The sequence below is a fragment of the Vitis vinifera genome, chromosome 15 (genome assembly GCF_030704535.1).
Source record: "Vitis vinifera cultivar Pinot Noir 40024 chromosome 15, ASM3070453v1".
NCBI lineage: Eukaryota > Viridiplantae > Streptophyta > Magnoliopsida > Vitales > Vitaceae > Vitis > Vitis vinifera.
Window position 1 is genome coordinate 18,762,312 of NC_081819.1, and position 26,081 is coordinate 18,788,392.

Consider the following 26,081-nt stretch of genomic DNA (forward strand, 5'->3'; position numbering starts at 1 on the left):
GGGATCATATTTCTTTCAGAAATTAGAAAATAAGTGAAAATACCCTCTCTTTTTTTCAGAAATTACTAAATTAATGTAGTTTTTGAATTGTAAAAGGGACCAACCAATCCCTTTTCTGATTCGGTTTGCCTTATCAAGCCCTTTTGACTTTAAACCGGTGGTAACCGATGAACCGTCCAGTCTGTCGAAGTAGCCCATAGGGTAAATTTGTCAAAGCATTGTATGGGCCATAAATTATGCCTCACTTATTTCCCAGCTTTTATATTCGTTTTTCCAAACATCTTTGTCTCATCTCACTTATTTCATGAATATTTTTGTTTCAATCGTTAAAAACGTTAGCTCTGTTATTGTTCCTACAATAAAGACACTACATTAAACCATGATTTCAATTAATCATTCGATGACTCCGATGAGTATATTCCTCTTTAGTTCTTTCTTCTATATTGTAGATCGAGACTACTAAAAATTCCATCCACCCTTTTAGCTGTTTCTGAGGCAAGTGACACAACAAAGTAAAATCAAATATTTTGAAAACCTTGGGTGGGTTTTAGGTGATGATAGGGTAGCTAGATAAACAACATAGAAGTTACATACATGAAAACCTAAAAATACAATCAAACTTTGATGGGAATAGCCCATAGAGGCTGGGCCTTCTGTAACAGGGTTCAAAATCTCGGTCAATACCGGTACGACTCGACTGAGTCATATCCGCCTCGATCATGGCTAGTACCGGACCAATACCCGAGTTGGATATTTTGTTAGCTTGTGAACAAACTCAGTGGAGTAGAAATAGTGGAGAAGATGAGAGGATCAAAACCCATGAAAATGAAAAATGCAGATTACAGAGAGTTAGAACACTCCATCTTGGAGTCGCCGGCGAGGTCGAAGAAGCACGCTTGCTTGTTCGGATCCCCCAAGTTCCCACCGGAGATGAAACTGAGCGACATGAGGAGAAGGTAGAGTCGTCAGACTCTGGCACCGCTGTTGTCGACGAAGAACGATGGTGAGGTGGCTGATGGAAGTGGGAGAAGAGAGAAAGTTGGCCTACAGAGGAGCTGCCTGAGACTTGTGAGTTTAGAGGAGAAAGGGATGGGTGTTTGACTGCCAGTTGAGGGTTATGGATAAAGATGAGGATTTGAATTTTAAATAGTATGTATTTGTTTTTTTTAAGTACATAATGAATATTTGATGGGGATTTGGACTTTAAATAATTTGATGAAAATTATAATGATAAAAAATGAATAATGAATAATGAATATTAGACTTATATCAAATAAATAGGAAATGAATATTTATATAAAAATTAAAATTAATGAATATATTTTATAAAAAAAAATTATATTTATTTTTTTAAAGATGAATCATGGTTTTATTTTTTTAATAATTAAAAATATATTTTTAAAAAATCAAAATATTTAATTTAAATAATTTTTTATAAAAAAAATTACTTTTTATTATTTTCATCTTCAATAAGAAACATTTATTATCAAGTGATTAAATTAAAATATTTTTAGAGATTTCTAATAGTATTATAAATCATCCCAAAATATGCTTTTATTATAATTTGAATAATTTGAATATAATAGAAGTTTATTTTATTAATTTTTTACTCTACTTATTTGTATTTAACTTTTTAAAAATTTTTAAAATTATTTTGAGCTCTTAAATTAGAATTTTTTGCGTATCACCCAATATCGATTTGAGATATCGAGACCGATGTGCCTCAGGACTTCCCAAGTCAATGACCGATACTGCGACTTTAAACTATGCCTGAGACTTGTGGGTTTAGAGGAGAAAGAGATGGGTGTTTGACTGCCAGTTGAGGGTTATGGGTATAGATGAGGATTTGAATTTTAAATAGTATGTATTTGTTTTTTTTTAAGTACATAATGAGTATTTGGTGGGGATTTGGATTTTAAATAATTTGATGAAAATTATAATGATAAAAAATGAATAATGAATATTAGACTTATATCAAATAAATAGGAAATGAATATTTATATAAAAATTAAAATTAATGAATATATTTTATAAAAAAAATTATATTTATTTTTTTAAAGATGAATCATGGTTTTATTTTTTTAATAATTAAAAATATTTTTTTTAAATCAAAATATTTAATTTAAATAATTTTTTATAATAAAAAATTACTTTTTATTATTTTCATCTTCAATAAGAAACATTTATTATCAAGTGATTAAATTAAAATATTTTTAGAGATTTTTAATATTATTATAAATCATCCAAAAATATGCTTTTATTATAATTTGAATAATTTGAATATAATAGAAGTTTATTTTATTAATTTTTTACTCTACTTATTTGTATTTAACTTTTTAAAAATTTTTAAAATTATTTTGAGCTCTTAAATTAGAATTTTTTGCGTATCACTCGATACCGATAAGAGATACCGAGACCGATGTGCCTCAAGACCTCCCGAGTCAATGACCAATACCGTAACTTTAAACTATGTTCTGTAATGTAAACCCCAACTTCTCATTCATGTCCATATTTTCTGGTTTCATACCATCGTCAAGCTTCCAAGTATAGGAATGAAGAAGAGAGACCAATATCAGGTGCACCATCCTATGAGCTAATGGCAATCCAAGACATATTCTTCTTCCAGCACCAAATGGAATCAACTCAAAATCTCGGCCTTTGACATCAATGTCACACCCTAAAAACCTCTCAAGCACGAATGCATTCGGGTTCAACCAAATGCTTGGATCACGACCAATAGCCCATGCATTAATTAGTACTTGGGAATTCTTTGGAACTGTGAAGCCGCATATTTCTACATCAGTTTCAGCTTTAACAAGAACTAGCAGTGGGGCTGGTGGGTGCAGCCTAAAGGTCTCTTTAACTATGCCTTGTAAGTAAGGGAGCTTTTATGTCATGCCCCAAGACCCACTCCAAGGGCGTGACGGTCATTTCACACTTCAAACTCGAAGGCTTACAGTGTAACCTAACCCAAACAATTATCTTGTAATCGGAAGTTACCAATTACCAAATACCTGTTCAGAGTAGCGGAACAAAATCTAAAATCCTCAAAATTCAATTTCAAAACTAAAACATCCACTATCCAAAATCCATTGTCCAAATATTTGCAAACTTAAACAATTCAAGTACTATAACAAATTTCAAAATCTCCAAAACTCAACTTTGATCTAACATAAAATTTGAAGGATCAATATCCAAATAACTTCCAAATACCAAAAGATCCAAATGAACATAACTAACAGTTGAACAAAATCCAACATAAAATCGTAAGTCAAATCCTAATGATGACCATTCCTCAGCCTAGCCATCACTCCTCACCCAAACTAAGGGTACCTGAAAAGTAGTCAACAAATGGGAATGAGCTCACAGCCCAATAAGGAACATTAATGCAGTCCATGGATTAAATATTTCAAACTCACTTGCAAAATAGGAGATATTGTAATCAATCATTTTCATAAAGCTGAGTAAATTTTTATTTTTATTTTTTTTGCCAATACATTCAAAATTTCTAAATGTATGCATTTATTTCTGATTCAAACAATTTCATATCAAATTCAATCAAAACATTCCAATAATTTATTTACTCTGGTCATCAAACATCAAAGGGTGCCCAATTAGGTGGGACTTTTCAAATGGGTGGTTAGCCTCAAATTGTTCCTTTAAGGTGGATGGAACCAAACACTACTAGTACTAGTAACCTCTAATCGAAACCCCTAGAGGCTGAGGTTCAAATCAATTACATTTCCCACCAAGAAATGTAAAGGCCAACTATTATATCCCATTGACAAGGGCCAAAAATCAACTATAATATCCCGTTGACAAGGGCCAAATAAACCAGATTCAAATATTTATTTCATTTATTCAAATTTACAACATATAATATCTCCACATTTATTTGTCAAAAACATAATATAAAATTCTAACATACTTTTCATGCAAAATAGGTTTGATCCATGCATAAAACGGAATATAACTCAAACGTTTTCAAATAATGTATATATATATATATATATATATATATATATATATATAAAATTGTTTCAAAAAAGAATTTAACAACTGCATTAATTTCCCTTACCTCAAAAGAAGTCCTCAAAAACTTTGGAGAGAAAATAATCCTGAAAATCTACTCTTCACCTAACAAAATATGAGAGGAATAACTATTACTATTTATCTATAATTTAACTAATCTATTCCTTATTGAAATAAATTAATAAATTCCCAATTTGTTTCTAATAACACAAAGCCCTGCCATTATTAAATAATACAGTACTCAGTACTCAAGTACTCATCAAAGTCTAACAATACGGAGTCCTACTACTATTAAATATTACATACCCAAGTATCCATCAAAGCCTAATAATAGAATATGTGAAAATCCACCAACTAGAGTTCAACCATGAAATCCTTACAAAAAAAAGTGGATGCATAGTTCCCACACGCATGCGACCAGTGCACACACGTTTTTTTTTTTGTTAAAAAAAACTTAAGATCTCCCAAATTCCAACAATAAATCAAAACCTTAAATTTTCACTATTTGATATTAAAATGAATTAAAAAAATAAACTAACCCTAATCTAGATTTGGGGTTTTCCAAAAAAATATATCTAATGTGCTCGAAATTAACTAATGAATCTAAAATAATAATCTAGGGGTTAGAATCTTACCTATAGAGGTTTGTTCTTCAAACCTTGAAATCTGACCTCAACTTCACGTTCTCTGGAAACTCTCTGCAAACAGGAACGCGATTCAGAAAAGAACAGGAAGAAGAGAAATTTTCTATTTATACCTAGGGTATTATTAGTAAAATTACCTTTTCACCCCTCTTCCATTTTATTAAATTAATTAATTAATTAATCTAATATCATTATTATGAATTTCCTAAATTACCCTTTAAAAAAAAAACTTGGGCATTACATTTTAGATGTCTAATTCTTGAACTATCCCATCCTTGCCAAGGACTTCTTGGAGCTCCCTTTGAGCTTTTACCATTGTTTCCGGGTTGTGTAGTAGCTCTGCCAGTGCCCACTCTATTATGTCTGAAGTGGTGTCAGTTCCCGCAACAAAGAGATCCTGATCATACAAAGCAGAGTTAGAATTTAGGTTTCATTGATCATAGTTGGCAAATATGCAGTTACCAATGTTTTCTACATGAATGGAAAAGAAAAATTGTACAAGAAATAACTCCAAGGAAGACTAACTTCTAATTGATTGTTTACTTAAGTTTTTAAGTTAATTTCAGTTTTATAACTTAACCAATTTCACAGTTAAAAGTTAAAAGGAAACGCAATTGCAGGTACATAATATAGATACTTCAATGGAGAAGTCACCAAGGATCAGATATAATGATTTATAAATTGTTCCAAAAGTCACTGAAGTCATTCTTCATCAAAATTAGGCTGTAGTTCAGCTAAAATATTGAGAAATTCAATCTTCTTGTGTATATATATATATATATATATATATATATATATATAGGGGTTTAATTAAATAAATTATAGTATATAATTAATTAATAGGTTTGGTCTGGTCTTAACTGACGAAACCACTTAGAGGAAGTGTGAATAGGTAAGAACAACTTTCTAACATCAAGAAAGAACCTCCCGATATCGATCTCCCCTCCTCGTTAAGATCCAATGAAAGAAGTAGCCTACTGCTTTCTAAACCTGGATGCGATGTGAGGCAGTATAGAATGTACTACACTCAAAAATACCAAATAGTCAAGTTGGTTTGATCACATCAATCAAGAGAATATAAATGGGTAAGAGACAAGCTTCCTCATAAAGAGCATGAGCAATAGCCACACACTCAGCTCGTAAGAGAGTCAGAATATTAGAAACCATAGGAGGATCAATGCCTTAATATGGACACACATCCCCAAGTTAATTTTGACAAATCTATACAGAAGATGCAACAAAGTCTAAACCATATATCAAAACACTAAAATATACTCTAGGAATATACAAATAATAGATGTTATCATAGAACATTCAAGTGCAGTGATTAGGGTATATAGCCATTTGAATAGACATAATAGTTGTTAGACAACAACCAGATATAGTTTGTTTTATTTGTATCTATCTTATTGTTGTAACTATCATCCTTTAATCATGTAAGTAGTTAGCTGATTTTATGCTATTTCAAACTCTATAATTCAGCTATATAAAGCTGCTCTTGTATTCATTATTAACACAGCAATATAATACAAACATTCATTCTCATATTATCTTTACATGGTATCAGAGCCCTCATTCTAATTTTCTGATCAATCATGACTTCTTCTCAAATGATTCCTTCAAATTCAATCTCTTCTTCTGCTCATCATACCTTCTCTGTCAAGCTTACTCCAAGAAATTATCTTGCTTGGAAAACTCAATTTAATCCTCTTCTTAATTACCAAAATCTAACTGGGTTTGTTGATGGTTCAACTGTTGCTCCATCGAAAACAATTAAAGATTTTTCTACTCCTCCTACTGAGATTTCAAATCCAGAATATGAAACATGGTATAAAAAGGATCAGATGTTTCATTCTTGGATCCTTTCTTCTCTTTCAGAAGAGATATTTCCTTATGTTATTAGGTTATCTTCATCTTATGAAGTATGGCAGGCTCTCTCTCAAGCTTTTGGTTCAGTTTCTCAAAACCGACAGCTGCAATTGCACATTGAACTCCAAGAATTGAAGAAAAACGATCTCTTTATCTCAACATATTTGTAGCGTGCTAAAGCTCTAGCTTATGAGCTAAATGCGGCAAGTCGTCCTCTTACCCCAGCAGAATTTAATGCAATAATTTATCACAATATTGGCAGTGACTATCATGCCATTATCGCTGCCTTAAATCTTCGTTCTAAACCAGTGTCATTTCATGAACTCCATGGTCAACTTATTGCTCATGAAATTTTACTTAAAGAGTTCTACTGATCTTCCTCAAGCAAACATGGTGACTTGTTAGTCTAATTCTGCTCCATTGCTTCCCACTCCATCTCAGAATAATAATCACAAGAAATCTTCGAATTGGAATGGAAATCGACCCCGTGGTCCTTGCCAAATCTGTGGCTATAGAAACCATACTACTGATCATTGTTGTCGTCGATATTCTCGTTACAACTCTCACAACCAAAATGCAACTCCTCATGTTAATTACTCTTCAGCTGGTCATTCTCAAAATAATTGTGCAAGTTCTCAAGTTCCTGTTGCCAACTACACTCATGGAGGTTCCAATATGCCTTGGCATCCTGACACAGCAGCGAACTATCACATCATCCCTGATTTAGCCAATCTCAACATTACTCATGACTATAACGGACATGACCGGCTCCATGTTGGTAATGGACAAGGTTTGCAAATACCTCATACTAGTATCACATCCCTTCCTTCATCTTCTGGTTCTCTCTCTTTAAAAAATGTTCTCTATGTTCCTTAAATTGTCAAAAACTTACTTTCAGTTCAAAAATTTGCCACTGATAATTCCTGCTTCTTTGAATTTTGGCCCTCTTATTTTCTTGTCAAGGATCAGGTGTCCAAGAAAATCCTCCTGCAGGGCCCAAGTGAAGATGGAGTGTACACTTTTTGCCCTAATGTCAAGCAAGCATTTACAACTAAAGCACCAACTATGGACCAATGGCATGCTGCTTTGGGACATCCTCAACGGCATATCGTGTCTAGTTTAATCAAGCAATTTCATTTACCTTGTTCCAGTAATTCTAGTTCTCTTTGTTCTTCTTGCATTTTGGGCAAACATGCTAGACTATCTTTAGGATCAGTTCAACATAAAAGCACTGCTTCCTTTCAACTTATTTACTCTGATGTTTGGGGCCCTGCTCCTTTGTTGTCCAGTCTTGGCCATCGCTATGCTCTTATTTTCGTTGATGATTATTCCTGTTACACATGGGTTTATTTGATTAAAAATAAAAGTGATGTTTATTATGTCTTTCTTCAATTTGAGCAATTCATTCATCGTCAATTTAATCAGAAAATTTTGGCATTCCATTCGGATTGGGGAGGGGAATATCGAAAACTAAACACCTATTTTAAACAAGTTGGCACTGTTCACGGACTTGCATGTCCTCATACTCATGAACAAAACGGTGTCGCAGAATGAAAAATTCACCATCTTGTTGATACTAGTCTTGCACTTCTTGCTCATGCTAATTTACCACTATGATATTGGAATTATTGATTACTACTCAAAAAGTACTTTTTTATAGCTTGAAACTAACTATTTTAAATACTTTTAAGTAGTAGTTAATACATTTTAACTCAATTGGCACAATAAGGAACCTAGCAAGGGTTACTAATAAGTTTTTGGCAAGTTTTGGTGTTTTTGGTAGCTTTATGATCATTAAAACAAGCCAAAAATGAGGGAGAATTGGGTGAAATCCATGGCAATGCAAATTAAAGTTCAAATACATGAAGAATCCAAGCTTTGGAGCATTTCATAGCTCTTTGCCAAGCCAATCAGAGATGCAAGGAAGAAAACCAGAGAAAGAGATCCAACAACAAGCAATTTCGCATAGTTGTGCGAAATTTCGCACACCATGCGAAACCACTTGAAGCAGCCAAAGAAATTTCGCACACCATGCCAAATTTCTCATGGTATGCGAAATCTTCCTGTGCACCAACTCCGTTAGATTTTTATCTTCAGATATTTTGTGTAACCAACTTAGATATTTTCTTTAATATCTTTTTATATATCTTTTAGGTAGCTTATATATAAGGAGAGAGAGACAGTGGAAAGAGTATGGATGTTTTTCATTAAACACTTGTAAAATTCCCGTAGTAAGAAATATACAGAGCTTTTGCTCTGCCTTTCCTTCTCATTTTTGTTTTCATTTTTCTTTCTAGCCAAACAACCACTGAGGATGATTTCTCAGGGGATGAGTGGCTAGGTTTTACGTTTCTTGGAGTGATGGAAGCTAGGTGAAGGACCTGAATGCAAAGGCGGGAGTTGTCCTTGCTTTAAATGAAAGTAGTTGTTAACCATTAATGGTTTTTATTTTAAGGTTTAGCTTTAAATCCCTTAAAATCACCTTAAATGCCCAATACTTGGTAAGCTTTTCGGATTCCATGGATGCTTATTGCTAGATCCATGGATGTCTATCAGTTATCATTTACGAGCCATTGGAAGGCGGTTCAAGAGGAGAATATTTAGTGTTTGAAGCCATTAATGGGAAGCAACTATCAATTTCCATGAACCCTTGGATCAAATCTTAATTGCTAAATATAAAACCGGTTCGGGAGATAACCATCCTTTATGTTATTGTCCCCAATGCGAGGAAAAGATCTGGAATCTCCCCCTTTGTCTAAGGAACCCGATCCTAGTGACCTAAAGCTCCAAGAGACCTTTTCTTTATAGTTAACTTCACTTATTGTTTTTGCTTAACTTAAAATCAATCTTTGCAACCACAATTCCATTTTCTTTAAAAGCTAATTTTCATAAGAAAAAACACCATTTTATTTCCTTCATTTAAGTCAACTGTACGATGAAAACCCATCCCTATGAACGATCCTAGAGCCATTATACTATGTTAGCTATGCTACCCTAGTGTGATGTGATTTAGGTTTTATAAATTTTGTTGATAACACCCGTCTGAGCTAGAATCAAATGGCATGACTGTAATGGGGACGAATCAATTATGCATTTGAAATGAGCTGTTCTTCTATTAATAATTTGCCCACTCCGGTTCTTAATCATTCTTCCTCATACTTTGTTTTATTTCACAAATATCCTGATTATTCTACTCAAAATCCTTTTGGGTGCATTATTTTTCCTCTATTACGTCCATATAATAACCATAAGTTTGCATTTCGGAGCACTCCTTGTGTCTATCTTGGTCTAAGTCTCTCTCACTCGGGTAGTTGCTGTCTTAATTTATCAAATGATGGGGTCTATATTGCTAGGCATGTTGTTTTTAATCCTAGCCTCTTTTTGTATCGTTCTCATATTGTAGCATCTCAAGCTCCAAAGGACTCTTCAAATTTCCCGTGGCTTCACATTAAAAGTGTACCTCCATCATCCAAGGGTTCTGTTGGAAATTCAGGTCAAACCTCTACTCCCTCTAATATTCCTTTATTTTCTACCACTGATCAATCTTTAAATAATTCCTTATTGTCAGCTCAGTCCCCACCTTTGACCACGCCACTCTCCTCTCACTCTCCTATCCCACAACAATAACCTTCATTAGATTCAACCGTTGATCCTCCATTATCTCTTAATGTTGATCTCAACTATTATCCAGCTCAACTAAATGTTGCGTCTTCTACCTCAACCTCTCCTCCTCGAATTCACCCCATGCAGCTTCGTTCTTCCACCATGCAAAAACGACATGCTTGTCTTTCCACCAAAGCTAAAAATTACCTTATCACAGAACCACAAACCTTCACTCAAGCCAAACCATATGTTGAATGGCATGATGCAATGCAAAGTGAAATTAATGCCTTGTTTTAGAATCACACATGGGTTCTTGTTCCTCAACCTCCAACTGCCAATATCATTGGCAGTAAATGGGTTTATCGAATTAAAAGGAAAGCTAATGGGGAGATAGATCGATTTAAGGCTCGGCTCGTTGCGAAAGGTTACTCACAGCAGCCTGGTATTGACTACACTGATACCTTTAGTCCTGTGGTTAAAGCTACTACAATTCAGACTATTTTATCAATTGTTACTTCTTCACATTGGCCAATCCACCAACTTGATATCTCAAATGCGTTTTTACATGGTTTTATTGATTCAGATATTTATATGGAGCAACCCATTGGCTTTAAAGACTCTTCACATCCAGACTATGTGTGTAAGTTGTCTAAGTTGTTGTATAGTCTCAAACAGGCCCCTCGGGCTTGGTTTCACAGACTCACTTCCTTTCTGTAGGACCTTGGTTTTCAAGCTTTAAAGGTTGATTCTTCTTTGTTTATTCTTCATCAAGGTGCTCTTAAATTCTATGTTCTAATTTATGTGGATGATATCCTCCTTACTTGCTTTGATTCTACAAAACTGGATTGGTTTTTAAGTAAGATCAGATCAACCTTTCCAGTTCGAGACCTTGGATCCCTTCATTTCTTCTTGGGTATTGAGGCATAATTTTCGGCTGATGGTCTTCTCATCACCCAACGAAAGTACATTACTGATCTACTGGCCAATTCTAACATGTCTTACTATAAGCTTTGTCATACACCTATGTCGACCAACCCTCCGCTTTCCAAACTCTTTGGTGATCCTTTATCAAATGCAGAGCAATATCGCCAAGTGGTTGGATCCTTGTACTACATTACTCTGACCAAACTTGATATCTCATTCTCGGTCAATAAATTATCTCAATTTATGCATCAACCCACTCAAGAACATTGGACAGCAGTTAAGAGGCTATTGCGTTATCTTAAGGCTACTGTTGGTTTCGGTTTGTTCTTCTCCAAGCATTCCATTCTTGATTTGCAATGCTTCACTAACAATGATTGGGGTGGTTGCCCCGATGATTGTCGATCAACAAATGGTTATGCAGTCTATCTGGGCAAAAATCTTATTTCATGGACTTCGAAGAAATAGCCAACCATTGCCCCATCTTCCACCGAGAGTGAATATCGTGTTCTTGCTAACTCTACTGCTGAAATTATGTGGCTTCGATCACTTCTCTCTAAACTTGGCTTCTCTTCCTCAAATCCTGCTACATTATGGTGCAATAATGTGGGAGCTATTTATCTATGTTCGAATCCTGTCTCTCATGCCCGAACAAAACATATTGAACTTGACTATCATTTCATTCAAGAACAAGTCCAACAATGCAACATTCAGGTTCGTTTTATTTCTTCAGATGACCAGATTGTTGATATTCTTACCAAACCACTTGGTCAGTGTCTACTTGTTAAGCACCGAGACAAGCTTCGGCTTTGTTCTTCTCCGCCTTCAACTTGACAAGGAGTGTAAGAGCAACAACCAGATATATTTTGTTTTATTTGTGTCTATCTTATTGTTGCAACTATCATCCTTTAATCATGTAAGTAGTTAGCTGATTTTATGCTATTTCAAACTCTGTAATTCAGCTATATAAAGATGCTCTTGTATTCATTATTAACACAGCAATATAATACAAACATTCATTCTCATATTATCTTTACAATAGCCTTCCACCTCCAGTCATAGGAAATGTAGGGAATATGAGTACCCAAACTTAGAAAAAAATCATATAGCACACTTTGCCTCAACATGTCTCTCAAAGAATCTATCATAGAATGCAGTCCTATGTTTCATAAAGTAGAAATAATGAATGGGAAGGTTATATTGTATAGGATTGATGAATAGGTGTCCTAACATGAGGAGACCTAGAATGAGAAGCAGTCAACTTCTAGACCCACCTCTACCATAGGTCATAGGAAAAATAAGAGAAAATTTTGGAAATAGAAATTAATCTAGGAAAGTGTAAGATCAAAAGTGTCCTAAACATTGAGCTTCGAGGCCCATTAAAGTCAATTATAAAGAGAAATTGCAAGAAAATCTTATGAGGGAAGAGCAACGAATGTTAGAAGAGAAAGGAGATAAAAATGGACACATATAGTGAATATCAAGTGTTGGTGCACTTTTAAAATTAAGGACATTTGAACATCTCATAAAGAGTGTGTAAACCCTTAATTTTGTTCTGATTAATATGATATAGGCTTATTTAGATGTAGTCTTTTGACTTACCATTTCTCTCGACTTTATTTTATTCCATTTTATAATTATTTTTATTTATCTTTTTCACTTTTATTCTCTATTCTTTCTCAGTTCTTCCTTACCTTACTTTTTATTCTCTCCACACATCACCATACATGCACCATGATTACACTTCCATTAATTTCAAAAGAAACAAACAATTTCCTCCATTTGTTTTTTAGAAAGGAATGTGGGTATATCTAAGCCAAACTAGAAGTGGGACTTGTGTTGTTGAGTGATCATTGTACATTCAAATCTAACAGTAAGATACTGGAGTCCTCCGCGTTAATTAATTTTCCAGATGATATATTGTTGTCAACATAATGTTTGGGAAACACCCCAATTTGCCACTTAGTTGGCCAATCTCTACCATCCTACCAAACACATTTCTTTTTCTTTCCTTCACTCACTGTTTTACTAATCTACTTGCAGGGTTACTTTCAACAATGAAGGATGGACCACAGCCAAAAGAACGGACATACCTCTTATTAACCTTACACTGATTGTACTATAACACATGGAAAACAATAATGCTGGAAACTATCTTTCCTTTTTCTCACTGTTTTTCAAATCTACTTGTTTGGTCGCTTTAAAAAAAATGAAGGATGGACCATAGGCGGAGCTAGAAAATGACCTGAGAGGGGCCAAAATATGAGAACATGTTTCAGAGGGACATAAATGATTGAATTTACCTAGTGATGTAGCGGCAATGAAAGATATTTTTATTCTTTTCCTAGGAGGCCGGGCACTTGCCCCTCCTGAGCACCATGTGGCTCTGCTCCTGGATGAACCACAACCAAAAGAAAGGACAAACCTCCATTGCTTGTACTGTAACACTCAGCATGGAAAACAAAAATGCATGTTTTAAAAACTGATCAATCAAAGCCTGGTCCAGTTCGATTCACATGTTGAGCCGAAGCCAAGGAACCCACTGAATAGAGGTTGAGATGTGCCAAAAATACCACATACCACAAATCTATAGTATGGGACCATTGATCGAAGATTCGAAGAAATGATAGTGCAACCACTAGATCTAGTGCTAGTTTTGTTATATAACAGTTGCATTTTAGCTAAATTTATCCTACTTATTTATGTAATAGTAAATTTGAAAAAATAATATAAGCAAAATAACCTACTATCTTTTAAAACTATAAAATTATCTAATATTTAATATGTAAATGAAGCTAAATAATATCATTTTCTTACAAATATTAATATATATATATATATATATATAGATATGAAATATCAAATATGAAAATGTTAGCTGACTTATTTCATGAGCATTTTTTGTTTCACTTGTCTAAAAATGTTAGCTCTGTTTTTTTTTTTTAATCTTAAACATTACAACTTCTATCCACCCTTTTAGCCGTTTCTGATGCAAGACTATAAACAAAGGTCCCACCTATTGTACCTAAATCCTTCTTTAGTTATATCATGATTTTATATATTTATACTACCGTTTACTAACTCAATTTTATCAAATATTTTGAAAACCTTGCGTGGGTATTAGGTAATGATAGGGTACATAAACAACATAGAAGTTACATTCATTAAAACATAAAAATACAATCAAACTTTGATTGGAATAGTCCGTAGAGGCTGGACCTTGTGTAATGTCAACCCCAATTTATCATTCATGTCCATCAGGGTTCAAAATCTCAATCGATACCGGTACGACTCGGCCGAGTCGTATCCGCCTCAACCATGACCGATACTAGACCGATACCCGAGTTGGATATTTTGTTGAACAAACTCGGTTGAATTGAAAGAGTGAATCCCATGGAAACGTTGAGACAACTCCAAGATCATGTTGAGACTAAGCTATTTGGGTTATTGGTAATAGAAAAAAAGGTAATATTGGAGTAGAAATGGTGGAGAAGATGAGAGGATCAAAACCCACGAAAATGAAAAATACAGATTACAGAGATGGATTGCATCTTGTAGTCGTCGGTAGGATCCCCCAAGTTCTTGCCGGAGATGGAACTGAGCAACATGAGGAGGAGGCAGAGTCGCCGGACTCCAGCACCGCTGTTATCGACGGAGAACGATGGTGAGGTGGCCGATGGAAGTGGGAGAAGAGAGAAAGTGGGCCTGTGGAAGAGCTGGTTGTGGGGACTGGGGAGAAATGGGTGTTTGACCGGTCAATGGTGGTTATGAGTATTTAACATATGTGGATTTGGGTTTTTTTTTTATAAATAGGTGAGGATTTAGGTTTTAAATAATATGTATTTGTTTTTTAAGTAAATAACGAGTATTTGGTGGGAATTTGAGTTTTAAATAACTTGATGAAAATTATAATGATAAAAAATTAATAATGAATATTAGACTTATATCAAATAAATAGGAAATAAATATTTATATAAAAATTAAAATTAATGAATATATTTTATAAGAAAAATTATATTTATTTTTTTAAAGATGAATCATGGTTTTATTTTTTTAATAGTTAAAAATATTTTTTTTAAAATTCAAAATATTTAATTTAAACAATTTTTTATAAAAAAAATTACTTTTTATTATTTTCATCTTCAACAAGAAATATTATCAAGTGATTAAATTAAAATATTTTTGGAGATTTTTAATATTATTTTAAATCATCCCAAAAGTATGCTTTTATTATAATTTGAATAATTTTAATATAACAGAAGTTTATTTATTAATTTTTCACTCTACTTATTTGTATTTAATTTTTTAAATAATTTTTATAATTTTTTAAAATTATTTTAAGCTCTTAAATTAGAATTTTTTGCATATCACCCGATACCGATCCGAGATACCGAGACAGATGTGCCTCAAGACCTCCCGAGTCAATAACCGATACCGCGACTTTGAACTATGATGTCCATATCTGCTGGTTTCATACCATCGTCAAGCTTCCAAGCATAGGAATGAAGAAGAGAGGCCAATATCAGGTGCACCATCCTATGAGCTAATGGCAGTCCAAGACATATTCTTCTTCCTGCACCAAATGGAATCAACTCAAAATCTCGGCGTTTGACATCAATATCAAACCCCAAAAACCTCTCAGGCACGAATGCATTTGGGTTCAACCAAGTGCTTGGATCTCGACCGATAGCCCATACATTAACTAGTACTTGGGAATTCTTTGGAACTGTGAAGCCGCATATTTCTACATCAGTTTCAGCTTTATGGGGAAGTAGCAGTGGGCCGGGTGGGTGCAACCTAAAGGTCTCTTTAACTATGGCTTGTAAGTAATGGAGCTTTGAGATGTCTGATTCTTGAACTATCCCTTCATTCCCAAGGACTCCTCGGATCTCCTTTTGAGCTTTTGCCATTTTTTCCGGGTTGCATAGTAACTCTGCCATTGCCCACTCTAGTGTGCTTGAAATCGTGTCAGTTCCCGCAATGAAGAGATCTTGATCATACAAAGCAATGTTAGAATTAAGGTTTCATTGACCATAATTTGCAATTTGCACTTACCAATGTTTTCTACATGAAAGCTCAAGAAAAATATGTGCAAGAAGAAACTCCAAGGAAGACTGACGTTCTAATTCATTGTTTACTTAAATAACTATAACAAAATTCATAAATGCATCAAATTGAATGTCACATATATGTATAAAGACGAAGATTTTTTAGCCAAATGTATGCATTTTCCTCCACGCTATCTGGTTACTATAATTGGGTTTGAGGAGTTTCGAAGAAATGAATGAATTTTTGGACATTTAAATAAAGATTAATAAGGTAAAAGATAGAGAGAAGAAACCATGGGAAAACATAAGTTCAACAAGGAATTTGATTGTCAAATGTTTTATTGAATTTGATTGATTAAGAGTGTGTTTAAGAGCATTTTTATTGTTTTTAATTGAATTAATTTTTTAAAACCTTTTTTACGAGAGATAAGGCAATACCTGAACCCGTTCTAAATTTGTCTTGGGTTTAGAAAAAAAAATGTCAAACTCATTTCTAACTTGTTTATTTAAATTCCAAACTCATTCCATTATATGTAGGGTAGGATGCGTACTCGAAAAAACCCTTCATCCCAATATGCTAGGCTTTTTGCAATGTAAGCCCAAACTTCTCACTCATGTCTATATCTTCTGGTGTCATAGCATCTTCAAGCTCCTAATAAAAGGAACGAAGAAGAGAAGCCAACATCAAATTAATTATTAACTTAAGTTCTAAGTCAATTTCAGTCCAATAACTTCAATCAATTTCATTATTGGAGTAACTGTTTAAGCAAAAAAGCAGGAAATAATATATAGTTGGTGGGGAAGTTACTAGGGATTGAGGAATAGACGGAGGAAGAAAGAGAGAAATTAAGAGAAGATGAAATCACTCTCAATGATGATTAGAAGTCATTTTTTCCTTAAAGCTAATTAGAAGCACACTAGTTCAACTAAATGATCAAGAAACTCAAAGTCCCATGGATCCCACTGTGCATTGAGATTCATATTCTGGGGACATATAAACAGGTAACAAAATTAGATCATTCCATATTCTTTTCCAAACTACTTAACGCATGCCATCTCAATCCCCTTGAATTTTTCAGTCATTAAACTTACAATTAATTGTTATCATCAATACAAAAAAAATGCAAGAAGTCATCTTTTGAACTCCAAAATTTGGTTCTAACTTTATGAAGTTGGACAGTTTGAAATGCAAAGTTACATGGAATGGAATAGACTTCCCATGGTCCCTAAATTGAAAATGAGTGATTAGTAATTGTCAAGAGAAATTGAGATACGAACCCATTGTGAGATTCAAACAAATCATAGAGAGAAAAAGAAAGGAAAATCTAGGATTTTTTATTATGACCCCACTTAAAAAATTGCTACAACACAAATAAAGTTCAAATAGGTTTACAATTAAACAAAATAAAGAAAGATAATAATTCTAATATAGTAACAAATAACTCTGATAAATAAAAAACATTAAGCATCCCCCCGCAAACTCACAATGTAACTGCAAGAAGCATTAGGAGTTCACCACCCAAAAACTGAAACCACGAAAGTGAGTGCAGCTTGATAAACAAGTCTGCAATCTGTAAAGAAAAAGAAACAAAAGGCAAAGAAAGAATGTCATGCTGAAGGTGATGATGAGTAAGGTAACAATCAATCTCAAAATGTTTTCTCCTTTCATGAAAGGCAAACTTGTATACAATATGAACAACACTCTTGTTGTCACAATATACAAGAGTGAGACAAGAAAAGGAAACACTCATATATATCAAGTGACTAGCATAACCAAACTATATCTAATTGGTGGTAGATGTCATAGAACGATACTCAGCTTTTGTGGAAGATCGAGAAATGATAGATTGTTACTTGATCTTCAAACAAATAAGAGAATCAACATCATAATATGCACATAGCTCCAAGGAGGAAGTGGACGGAAGTAAAAGACATTGAAATAAAATGTCTTGGAAATGTCATAGAATAAAAAAAGAACAATAGCTTAATGAATTATAATAGGAAAAGTAACAAATTGACTAATAATGTAAACAATATAAATAATGTTCAAACGTGTGATTGTAAGATATACCAAGCTACCAACAATGGCACAATAAAAAATAGGGTCTAGTGGGAGGGCACCACCAAAAGAAAAATACCGAACATTAACCTTAAGAGGGTTATCAACAATCTTAGTATCAGTAAGGCAAGCAGGATCAAGAATATCAACTATGTACTTGAAATACGAAAGAAAATAACCTTTTGGAGAATAAGCTACCTCTATACCTAAAAAGTGTCGTAGAGACCTCAAACCTTTCATTTTTAAATGAAAAGCTTATTAGGAATACCTAAATATCTTCATTTCCATCCCTAGACTGTTATGGTGCATGTATAACTATCTTAAGGTCCTCTAGATCTATAAACAACAAAAGCGATAGTATTTAAAAACTTAGATCTAGAGATAAGAAGATGATACATGTGATCTGAATATTCACAAATCAAATCTAATTGAAAAAGATGCATCATAGATCTCGAAAACCAAATAGTCTTCCACCCAATGACTCTCTTTCCTAGATCTTGGCACGAGATGATGTTGAATCCTTTCTAAAGAGGGTGGAGCCTAGGGTTCTTTTTTGGAGTCTGAAATATTGAAGATCATCTAAAGTCAAAACCCATAAGGGGGTTTATATAAGTTTCTCCTTGAGCTTAAGTGACTTAAGCTCATCTTAGGTTTTGATCACTTAATTTAGTCTAATTAATTAATTAGCTCTATTGAGTTCTAATTAATTAATTAGTCTAATTCAAAAAGACCATTCATTAGCTTGTGTGCAACCTTGTATTTTTACTAAAATGCCTTTATGCATACATATGAATGAAGAACCTAAATACCCCCTAAATAAAAGTGCCACCGAGGAATATGAGCTTAAGCGGGAATCACTATGACCCATAAAAAAATACTGACTAATTCAATTTTCAAGTTTTCTTAACATCTCACTATAGTGGGTAAATTGCACTCTAGTATCCTATGATATTAAAACAAGATATAAACTCGAGTTTGTGACCTATTATCTACCGTATACAAACTCCCCATGAATTAGTGTCTACAATCTAACAAGGTAAATGTTATTAATGCCTCAAGATTACCTTTACAATCCTTGAGTCTCAAACTCTTTTACTGTGTAATCAACTGACATAGTCTAGCTTTCTAAGAACATAGGTCAAATTCCAATAAAACAATTATTATAACCATAGATTTCCTAATCATATTTAATTAGGATCATCCAAGGGGACACACATTGTCAAACCCATGACATATCATAAATTAAAAGTTCCATTAAAATCAACTTTGTTGTGACGGCCCACCCCTTGTAGGCCACATCCTCATAAGACAGTTTCTCCTCTCTAATTTAAAGACTGAGATGGAAACACCATCCTACGAAGGAAAATTAACTTATGATCAAATAGTTTGTGTCAGAGCAGCACAAGGAAGCATATTAAAGGAACTATGTAGTCATTACTCTTCCAAGATACAAAGTTTTGAGCACATAAAAGATGGCCTTAAGGACCCGAAAACTTGCACATACCTAAGGAAATGGCTACATGTCAGTAACCTATTCAAAAAGAAGTACAAAGAAAAGGGCAACAATGGTTATATGCCTCGTTATCCATTCTTTCAAACTTGCTCAGTATCTAGTTCAACTAGGTTCTCATCTAAAAATTTTGGGGAACTATAGGATGAGTATAACTCAATGAATGATCATATAATACAGGTTTTAAGATGGTCAATCCAAGATAGAAAAAGGTGTTTCATCATGCATGTAACACTCAATGTAAATAATATATAGTATAACAATCAAGTAGGCATACAATATCGGACAACCCGATGTATAATCAATCAAACACATGCATAATTGATGGCTACAGTGTCACTCTAACTCTTGGTGCATCCTAATATCATGTAATATAACTGCTACCATTACCCTTTCCTCAATCAACATATATCACGTATGAGTTTACAGACGTTATATATCTCATATAACATGGTGTCATATAAACACAATACCCCTACATTTCTTAGCACTCTTCTCATTTAAACTGCTCTAATGCCCCTAAGGAAATGGCTACATGTCAGTAACCTATTCAAAAAGAAGTACAAAGAAAAGGGCAACAATGGTTATATTCCTCGTTATCCATTCTTTCAAACTTGCTCAGTATCTAGTTCAACTAGGTTCTCATCTAAAAATTTTGGGGAACTATAGGATGAGTATAACTCAATGAATGATCATATAATACAGGTTTTAAGATGGTCAATCCAAGATAGAAAAAGGTGTTTCATCATGCATGTAACACTCAATGTAAATAATATATAGTATAACAATCAAGTAGGCATACAATATCGGACAACCCGATGTATAATCAATCAAACACATGCATAATTGATGGCTACAGTGTCACTCTAACTCTTGGTGCATCCTAATATCATGTAATATAACTGCTACCATTACCCTTTCCTCAATCAACATATATCACGTATGAGTTTACAGACGTTATATATCTCATATAACATGGTGTCATATAAACACAATACCCCTACATTTCTTAGCACTCTTCTCATTTAAACTGCTCTAATGCCCCTTCATATCTCAACACAAAAGATTACTAAGTCAATTGGCTACTATGTGCCCATCCATCTCTATGGCACGATATAAGTCTGGGGCGTATCATATCCATAGCAATATTATAAAGTACAATAATGATAGTGTCAGTGATTTTCAGTGAATAGTATGTACTAGGTAAGCTCTTAGGAAAGACTAGAGGGGTTACCATGGTCCCGCGTAAAACCCAACCTCCTTAGACAGAGTTTCCCTAAACCATACCCATCTCTTCATGATCACAAAACCATCTTAACTATTTATATACAAACATACATACATGCATATATATCAAGGATACAAGGAACACATATTTAATATAAACATAACATTTGACCAACACATTTTCAAAACATATCTCATGATATTTTAAAAATAATGAATACATATATAACACTTGAAACATGAGATATATAATTCTAAAACCATATAAAATCTTGCATTATAAGATCACTCACCTTTTATATTGGAATTATTGCATTACATCTATTACAATGACTCAAAGATCCAACCTTTAGAATAACACTACCATAAGAGCTTTTTCTTACTTCTTTCCTTTCCTTTCTTGGTAGGTGAATGTCCTATTTATAAGAACCCTAAGCAGGTGAAACACATAGGTGACTCATCACTAGGTGTCAATCAAAAGGAAATGATTAGTGTCTTCCTTATTACATGTAGATGACATGTGGCACATGCTTAATCCTTGCAGCTGCTTGGAAAGTGCAACAACTTATTGGAAATGACACGTGGCACGTGCTTAATCCTTGCAGCTACTTAGCAAGTATAGTAGCTTGTTGGACACGACATGTGGCATGTACTTAATCCTTGCAAATGCAACAGCTTGCTGAGACACCATGCGTACTAGTGTTAAGTGATAAAGACAACTAAGTGTCCTCTAGGTTGCACATATTTCAATACCTCATACTTGGTTGCATGTGTTGAACACCTCATACTTGGTTGCATGCCTTGGACACCTCGTGCTTGGTTGCATTCCTAGACACCTTGTGCTTGATTGTATGCTCTTTGACACCTCATACTTGATTGCATGCTTATTAATACTTCATGCTTGGTTGCATGCCTTGGACACCTCATCCTTGGTTGCATGCATTGTGATACCTTAAGCTTAGTAAGAGATAGGTAAGAGGGTGATGTTCTTGCTTGCTTAGTAAGAAGGTGGTTAAGAAGAACTTCAAAAGTATTAATATTAAAAACTAGGGATGTTAAACTTGCTTTAATACTATATATATATATATATATATATATATATATATATAAGATTTAAAAGAATCATAAAGAGAAAAAAAAATTAAAAAATTAAAAATTAAGACATCTTATTATGACCACTGGTGCATCTAAAGCACATGTGCAACCTCGAGAGAAGGTCTCTATGACGGATTTAATGTTGAGATGATGGAATATAAGAACATTAGCTTCGCTATTTGGGATGTTAGTGGTCAGGACAAGGTTTTTATTTTCTTTCCTTTGTTTCTTTTTCCTTCTTTAAATTGGCATATGCCTATTGGTTACTTATCTTGAGGACCACATATTTGATGTTCCAACATCAATTTGTTTTTGTGATTCATGGATTCTAACTTTAACATAGATAACTATAGCAAAAAATTGGATTTGGCAAGTGCTTATTGAGGTAATTTTGAAATCTTACGAAAATAGGAGCAATAATATGGAGAAACTTTAAGTTTGAATTTAGCACTTGTTGAACATTATAAGAAGAATTCTTTTTGTTATAGAATTTTTTAGAACAATTTAGGAATTATTGATTCACATGGACAATAGTGGTTTTTTTCTTTACTTGATGGTAGAATTATTAAGAATTTCGAAGATTACCAAAAGTTTATTATGATTTAGATGGAATTAGATTGCCATTGTGTTTTTTGTTCATCAATATGCATTGAACATACATTATTTTTTGTGTATATCCTCATATGGAAGAGACAAGGAGCTATCTTGGTAGTTAAGTTGGGGAATTCAGTTCTTAGCATATGCACCTTATTACTTTCTTTCATGTTTACCTTCTTATTTTAACTAGTCATTTTTATTGAAAAATCAGTTGGTGGATTTAAAGTATTTACTCTTGTTTTTTTACATTGTTGATTGATATTTTTATCATGCATGTAGAAGAAAATTGATAACAAAACAATAGTTCCTTAGAGGATTCCAATGATAATTTATGCTAATATTACCATTATCCTAAATAGTTTTATGATGATACCAGCATATAGGATGCCAATAGGTTCTGAACCATCATGTTGTAGCAATATCTTAGAAATGCAATTTTTGGTCAATATTGTTGGGCTTTGTGGAGCCTAGTTTTGTTTGATCCAGTTTGACGACCCAACCCGAATAATATTGCATGGTTTTTTAATGGGAGATTTATTGAGGCCTATTGGGCCCGTTTAGCCCATTGTGGAACCACCTTTTGTAATTAGGGTTTTTTATATGGTGGGGTTGTCGTGTTACATATATAGAGAGAATATTGTAACCGCTAGGTTGTACTCTGTATTCTTCTCTGATAATAGTGATATCCCTACAACTCCGTGGACGTAGGCAAATTGTCGAACCACGTAAATACTATCTTGTGCGTGTGATTGTTTTACTTTGGCGTGTGTTTTCTCTAATTTTTTGTTTCTCACAGGTTGGGAATTCGGTTTAATTCCCTACAACTGGTATCAGAGCCTAAGGTTAGCTTTGAGTGGGAGCAATGGCAGAGGAAGCAGGAAAGGCGTCTGGAATAGAAAAGTTTGATAGCACAGACTTTGCGTATTGGAGGATGCAGATTGAAGATTATCTCTATGGGAGGAAATTGCATTTGCCTCTTTTGGGGACAAAACCTGATAGTATGAAGGCTGAGGAATGGGCACTTCTTGACAGACGGGTTCTAGGAGTTATTAGGTTAACTCTGTCTAGGTCTGTTGCACATAATGTTGTAAAGGAGAAGACCACAGTAGATTTGATGAAGGCTTTGTCCGGTATGTATCAAAAGTCGTCCGCAAACAATAAGGTGCATCTGATGAAGAAATTGTTCAATTTGAAGATGGTAGAGAATGCATCAGTAGCACAACATCTGAATGAATTTAATATAATCACAAATCAATTGTCGTCTGTAGAAATTGATTTTGATGATGAGATTCGTGCTCTGATCGTCTTGGCTTCTTTGCCAAATAGTTGGGAGGCAATGAGGATGGTAGTAAGCAATTCGACGGGAAAGGAAAAGCTCAAGTACAATGATATACGAGATTTAATTATGGCTGAGGAGATTCGCCGAATAGATGCAGGTGAAACCTCAGGATCTGGTTCTACCCTAAACCTTGAGACAATAGGCAAAGGTAATGACAGAAATTCAAATTAGGGTAGATCAAATTCCAGAAATTCTAATCGGAACAGAAGCAAATCTAGATCAGGCCAACAAGTACAATGCTAGAATTGTGGGAAAACAGGTCACTTTAAAAGGCAATACAAAATCCCTAAGAATAAGAATGAAAATGATTATTCTAATACTGTAACAGAAGAGGTATAGGATGCATTACTTCTTGCAGTAGACAATCCACTGGATGATTGGGTTTTGGATTCAGGATTTTCATACCACTCCACATCGAGAAATCATACAGAATTATGTTGTAGGTGATTTTGGTAAGGTGTATTTGGCTGATGGTTCAGCCTTGGATGTTGTGGGTCTGGGAGACGTCCGGATATCGTTGCCTAATGGGTCTGTTTGGTTACTGGAGAAGGTTTGACATATTCCTGACCTGAGGAGGAATCTGATTTCTATTGGACAACTTGATGATGAAGGACATGCAATACTATTTGTTGGTGGTACTTGGAAGGTTACAAAGGGAGCTAGGGTATTGGCTCATGGAAAGAAGACTGGCACTTTGTATATGACCTCATGTCCAAGAGACACAATTGCAGTTGCTGATGCAAGTACTGATACAAGCCTATGGCACCGCAAACTTGGTCACATGAGTGAGAAAAAGATGAAGATGTTGCTATCAAAAGGAAAACTACCAGAATTGAAGTCCATTGATTTTGACATGAGTGAAAGTTGCATCTTAGGAAAGCAAAAAAAGGTGAGCTTCTTGAAAACTGGCAGGACACCGAAGGCTGAAAAATTGGAACTAGTACACACTGATTTGTGGGGGCCTTCTCCGGTTGCATCCCTAGGAGGTTCAAGGTACTACATCACTTTTATTGATGACTCAAGTAGAAAGGTATGGGTTTATTTTATGAAAAATAAATCTGATGTATTTGAAACTTTTAAGAAGTGGAAGGCCATGGTTGAGACAGAAACAGGTTTGAAAGTAAAATGTTTGAGGTCAGATAATGGAGAAGAGTACATAGATGGAAGGTTCAGTGAGTATTGTGTTGCACAGGGAATTAGGATGGAGAAGACCATTCCTGGGACACCACAGCAGAATAGTGTGGTTGAGCGCATGAACAGAACTCTCAATGAGCGTGCTAGAAGTATGAGGTTGCATGCTGGACTACCAAAAACTTTTTGGGCTGATGCTGTTAGTACTACAGCTTACCTGATAAACCGAGGACCATCAATTCCCATGGAGTTTAGACTTCCTGAGGAGGTTTGGAGCGGTAAAGAGGTGAAGTTTTCACATTTAAAAGTTTTTGGTTGTGTATCTTATGTTCATATTGATTCTGATGCTCGTAGTAAACTTGATGCAAAGTCAAAAATATGTTTTTTCATTGGCTATGGTGATGAGAAATTTGGCTATAGGTTTTGGGATGAACAAAACAGGAAAATCATCAGAAGTAGAAATGTGATATTTAATGAACAGGTTATGTACAAGGACAGGTCAACTGTAGTGTCAGATGTTACAGAGATAGATCAAAAGAAATCCAAGTTTGTCACTTAGATGAATTGACTGAAAGTACTGTCCAAAAAGGAGGTGAAGAAGATAAAGAGAATGTAAATTCACAAGTAGATTTGAGTACACCTGTAGCTGAAGTTCGCAGATCTTCCAGGAACATTAGACCTCCACAGCTTTATTCACCTGTTTTAAATTATCTCCTGTTGACTGATGGTGGTGAGCCAGAGTGTTATGATGAAGCCTTGCAAGATGAGAATTCAAGCAAGTGGGAGTTAGCCATGAAGGATGAGATGGATTCCCTGTTGGGGAATCAGACATGGGAACTGACTGAATTGCCAGTAGGAAAGAAGGCTTTACACAACAAGTGGGTATACAGAATAAAGAATGAGCATGATGGTAGCAAACGTTACAAGGCCAGATTAGTTGTTAAAGGGTTTCAGCAGAAGGAGGGCATTGACTACACAGAGATATTTTCTCCAATTGTGAAGATAT

At 34.3% G+C, this 26,081-nt stretch overlaps 1 protein-coding gene and 1 pseudogene across 1 annotated transcript; both read right to left on the reverse strand.

Annotated features, from left to right (window-relative positions):
• Positions 1-2,462: 2,462 nt before the first annotated feature.
• On the reverse strand, positions 2,463-7,844 carry LOC104881891 (cytochrome P450 76C4-like; annotated as a pseudogene).
• A 7,646-nt stretch (positions 7,845-15,490) lies between these two features.
• Positions 15,491-16,042, reverse strand: LOC100259121 (cytochrome P450 76T24). The gene has a single exon (XM_010663402.3). It carries the CDS (start codon positions 16,007-16,009, stop codon positions 15,491-15,493), a length of 519 nt encoding a protein of 172 aa, XP_010661704.3. The 5' UTR covers positions 16,010-16,042.
• Between the last annotated feature and the right edge of the window lie 10,039 nt (positions 16,043-26,081).

What these genes read in the sequence shown, in the direction of transcription:
- LOC100259121 (XM_010663402.3), bottom strand. Translation starts at nt 16,009, where the DNA reads ATGGCAGAGTTACTATGCAACCCGGAAAAAATGGCAAAAGCTCAAAAG.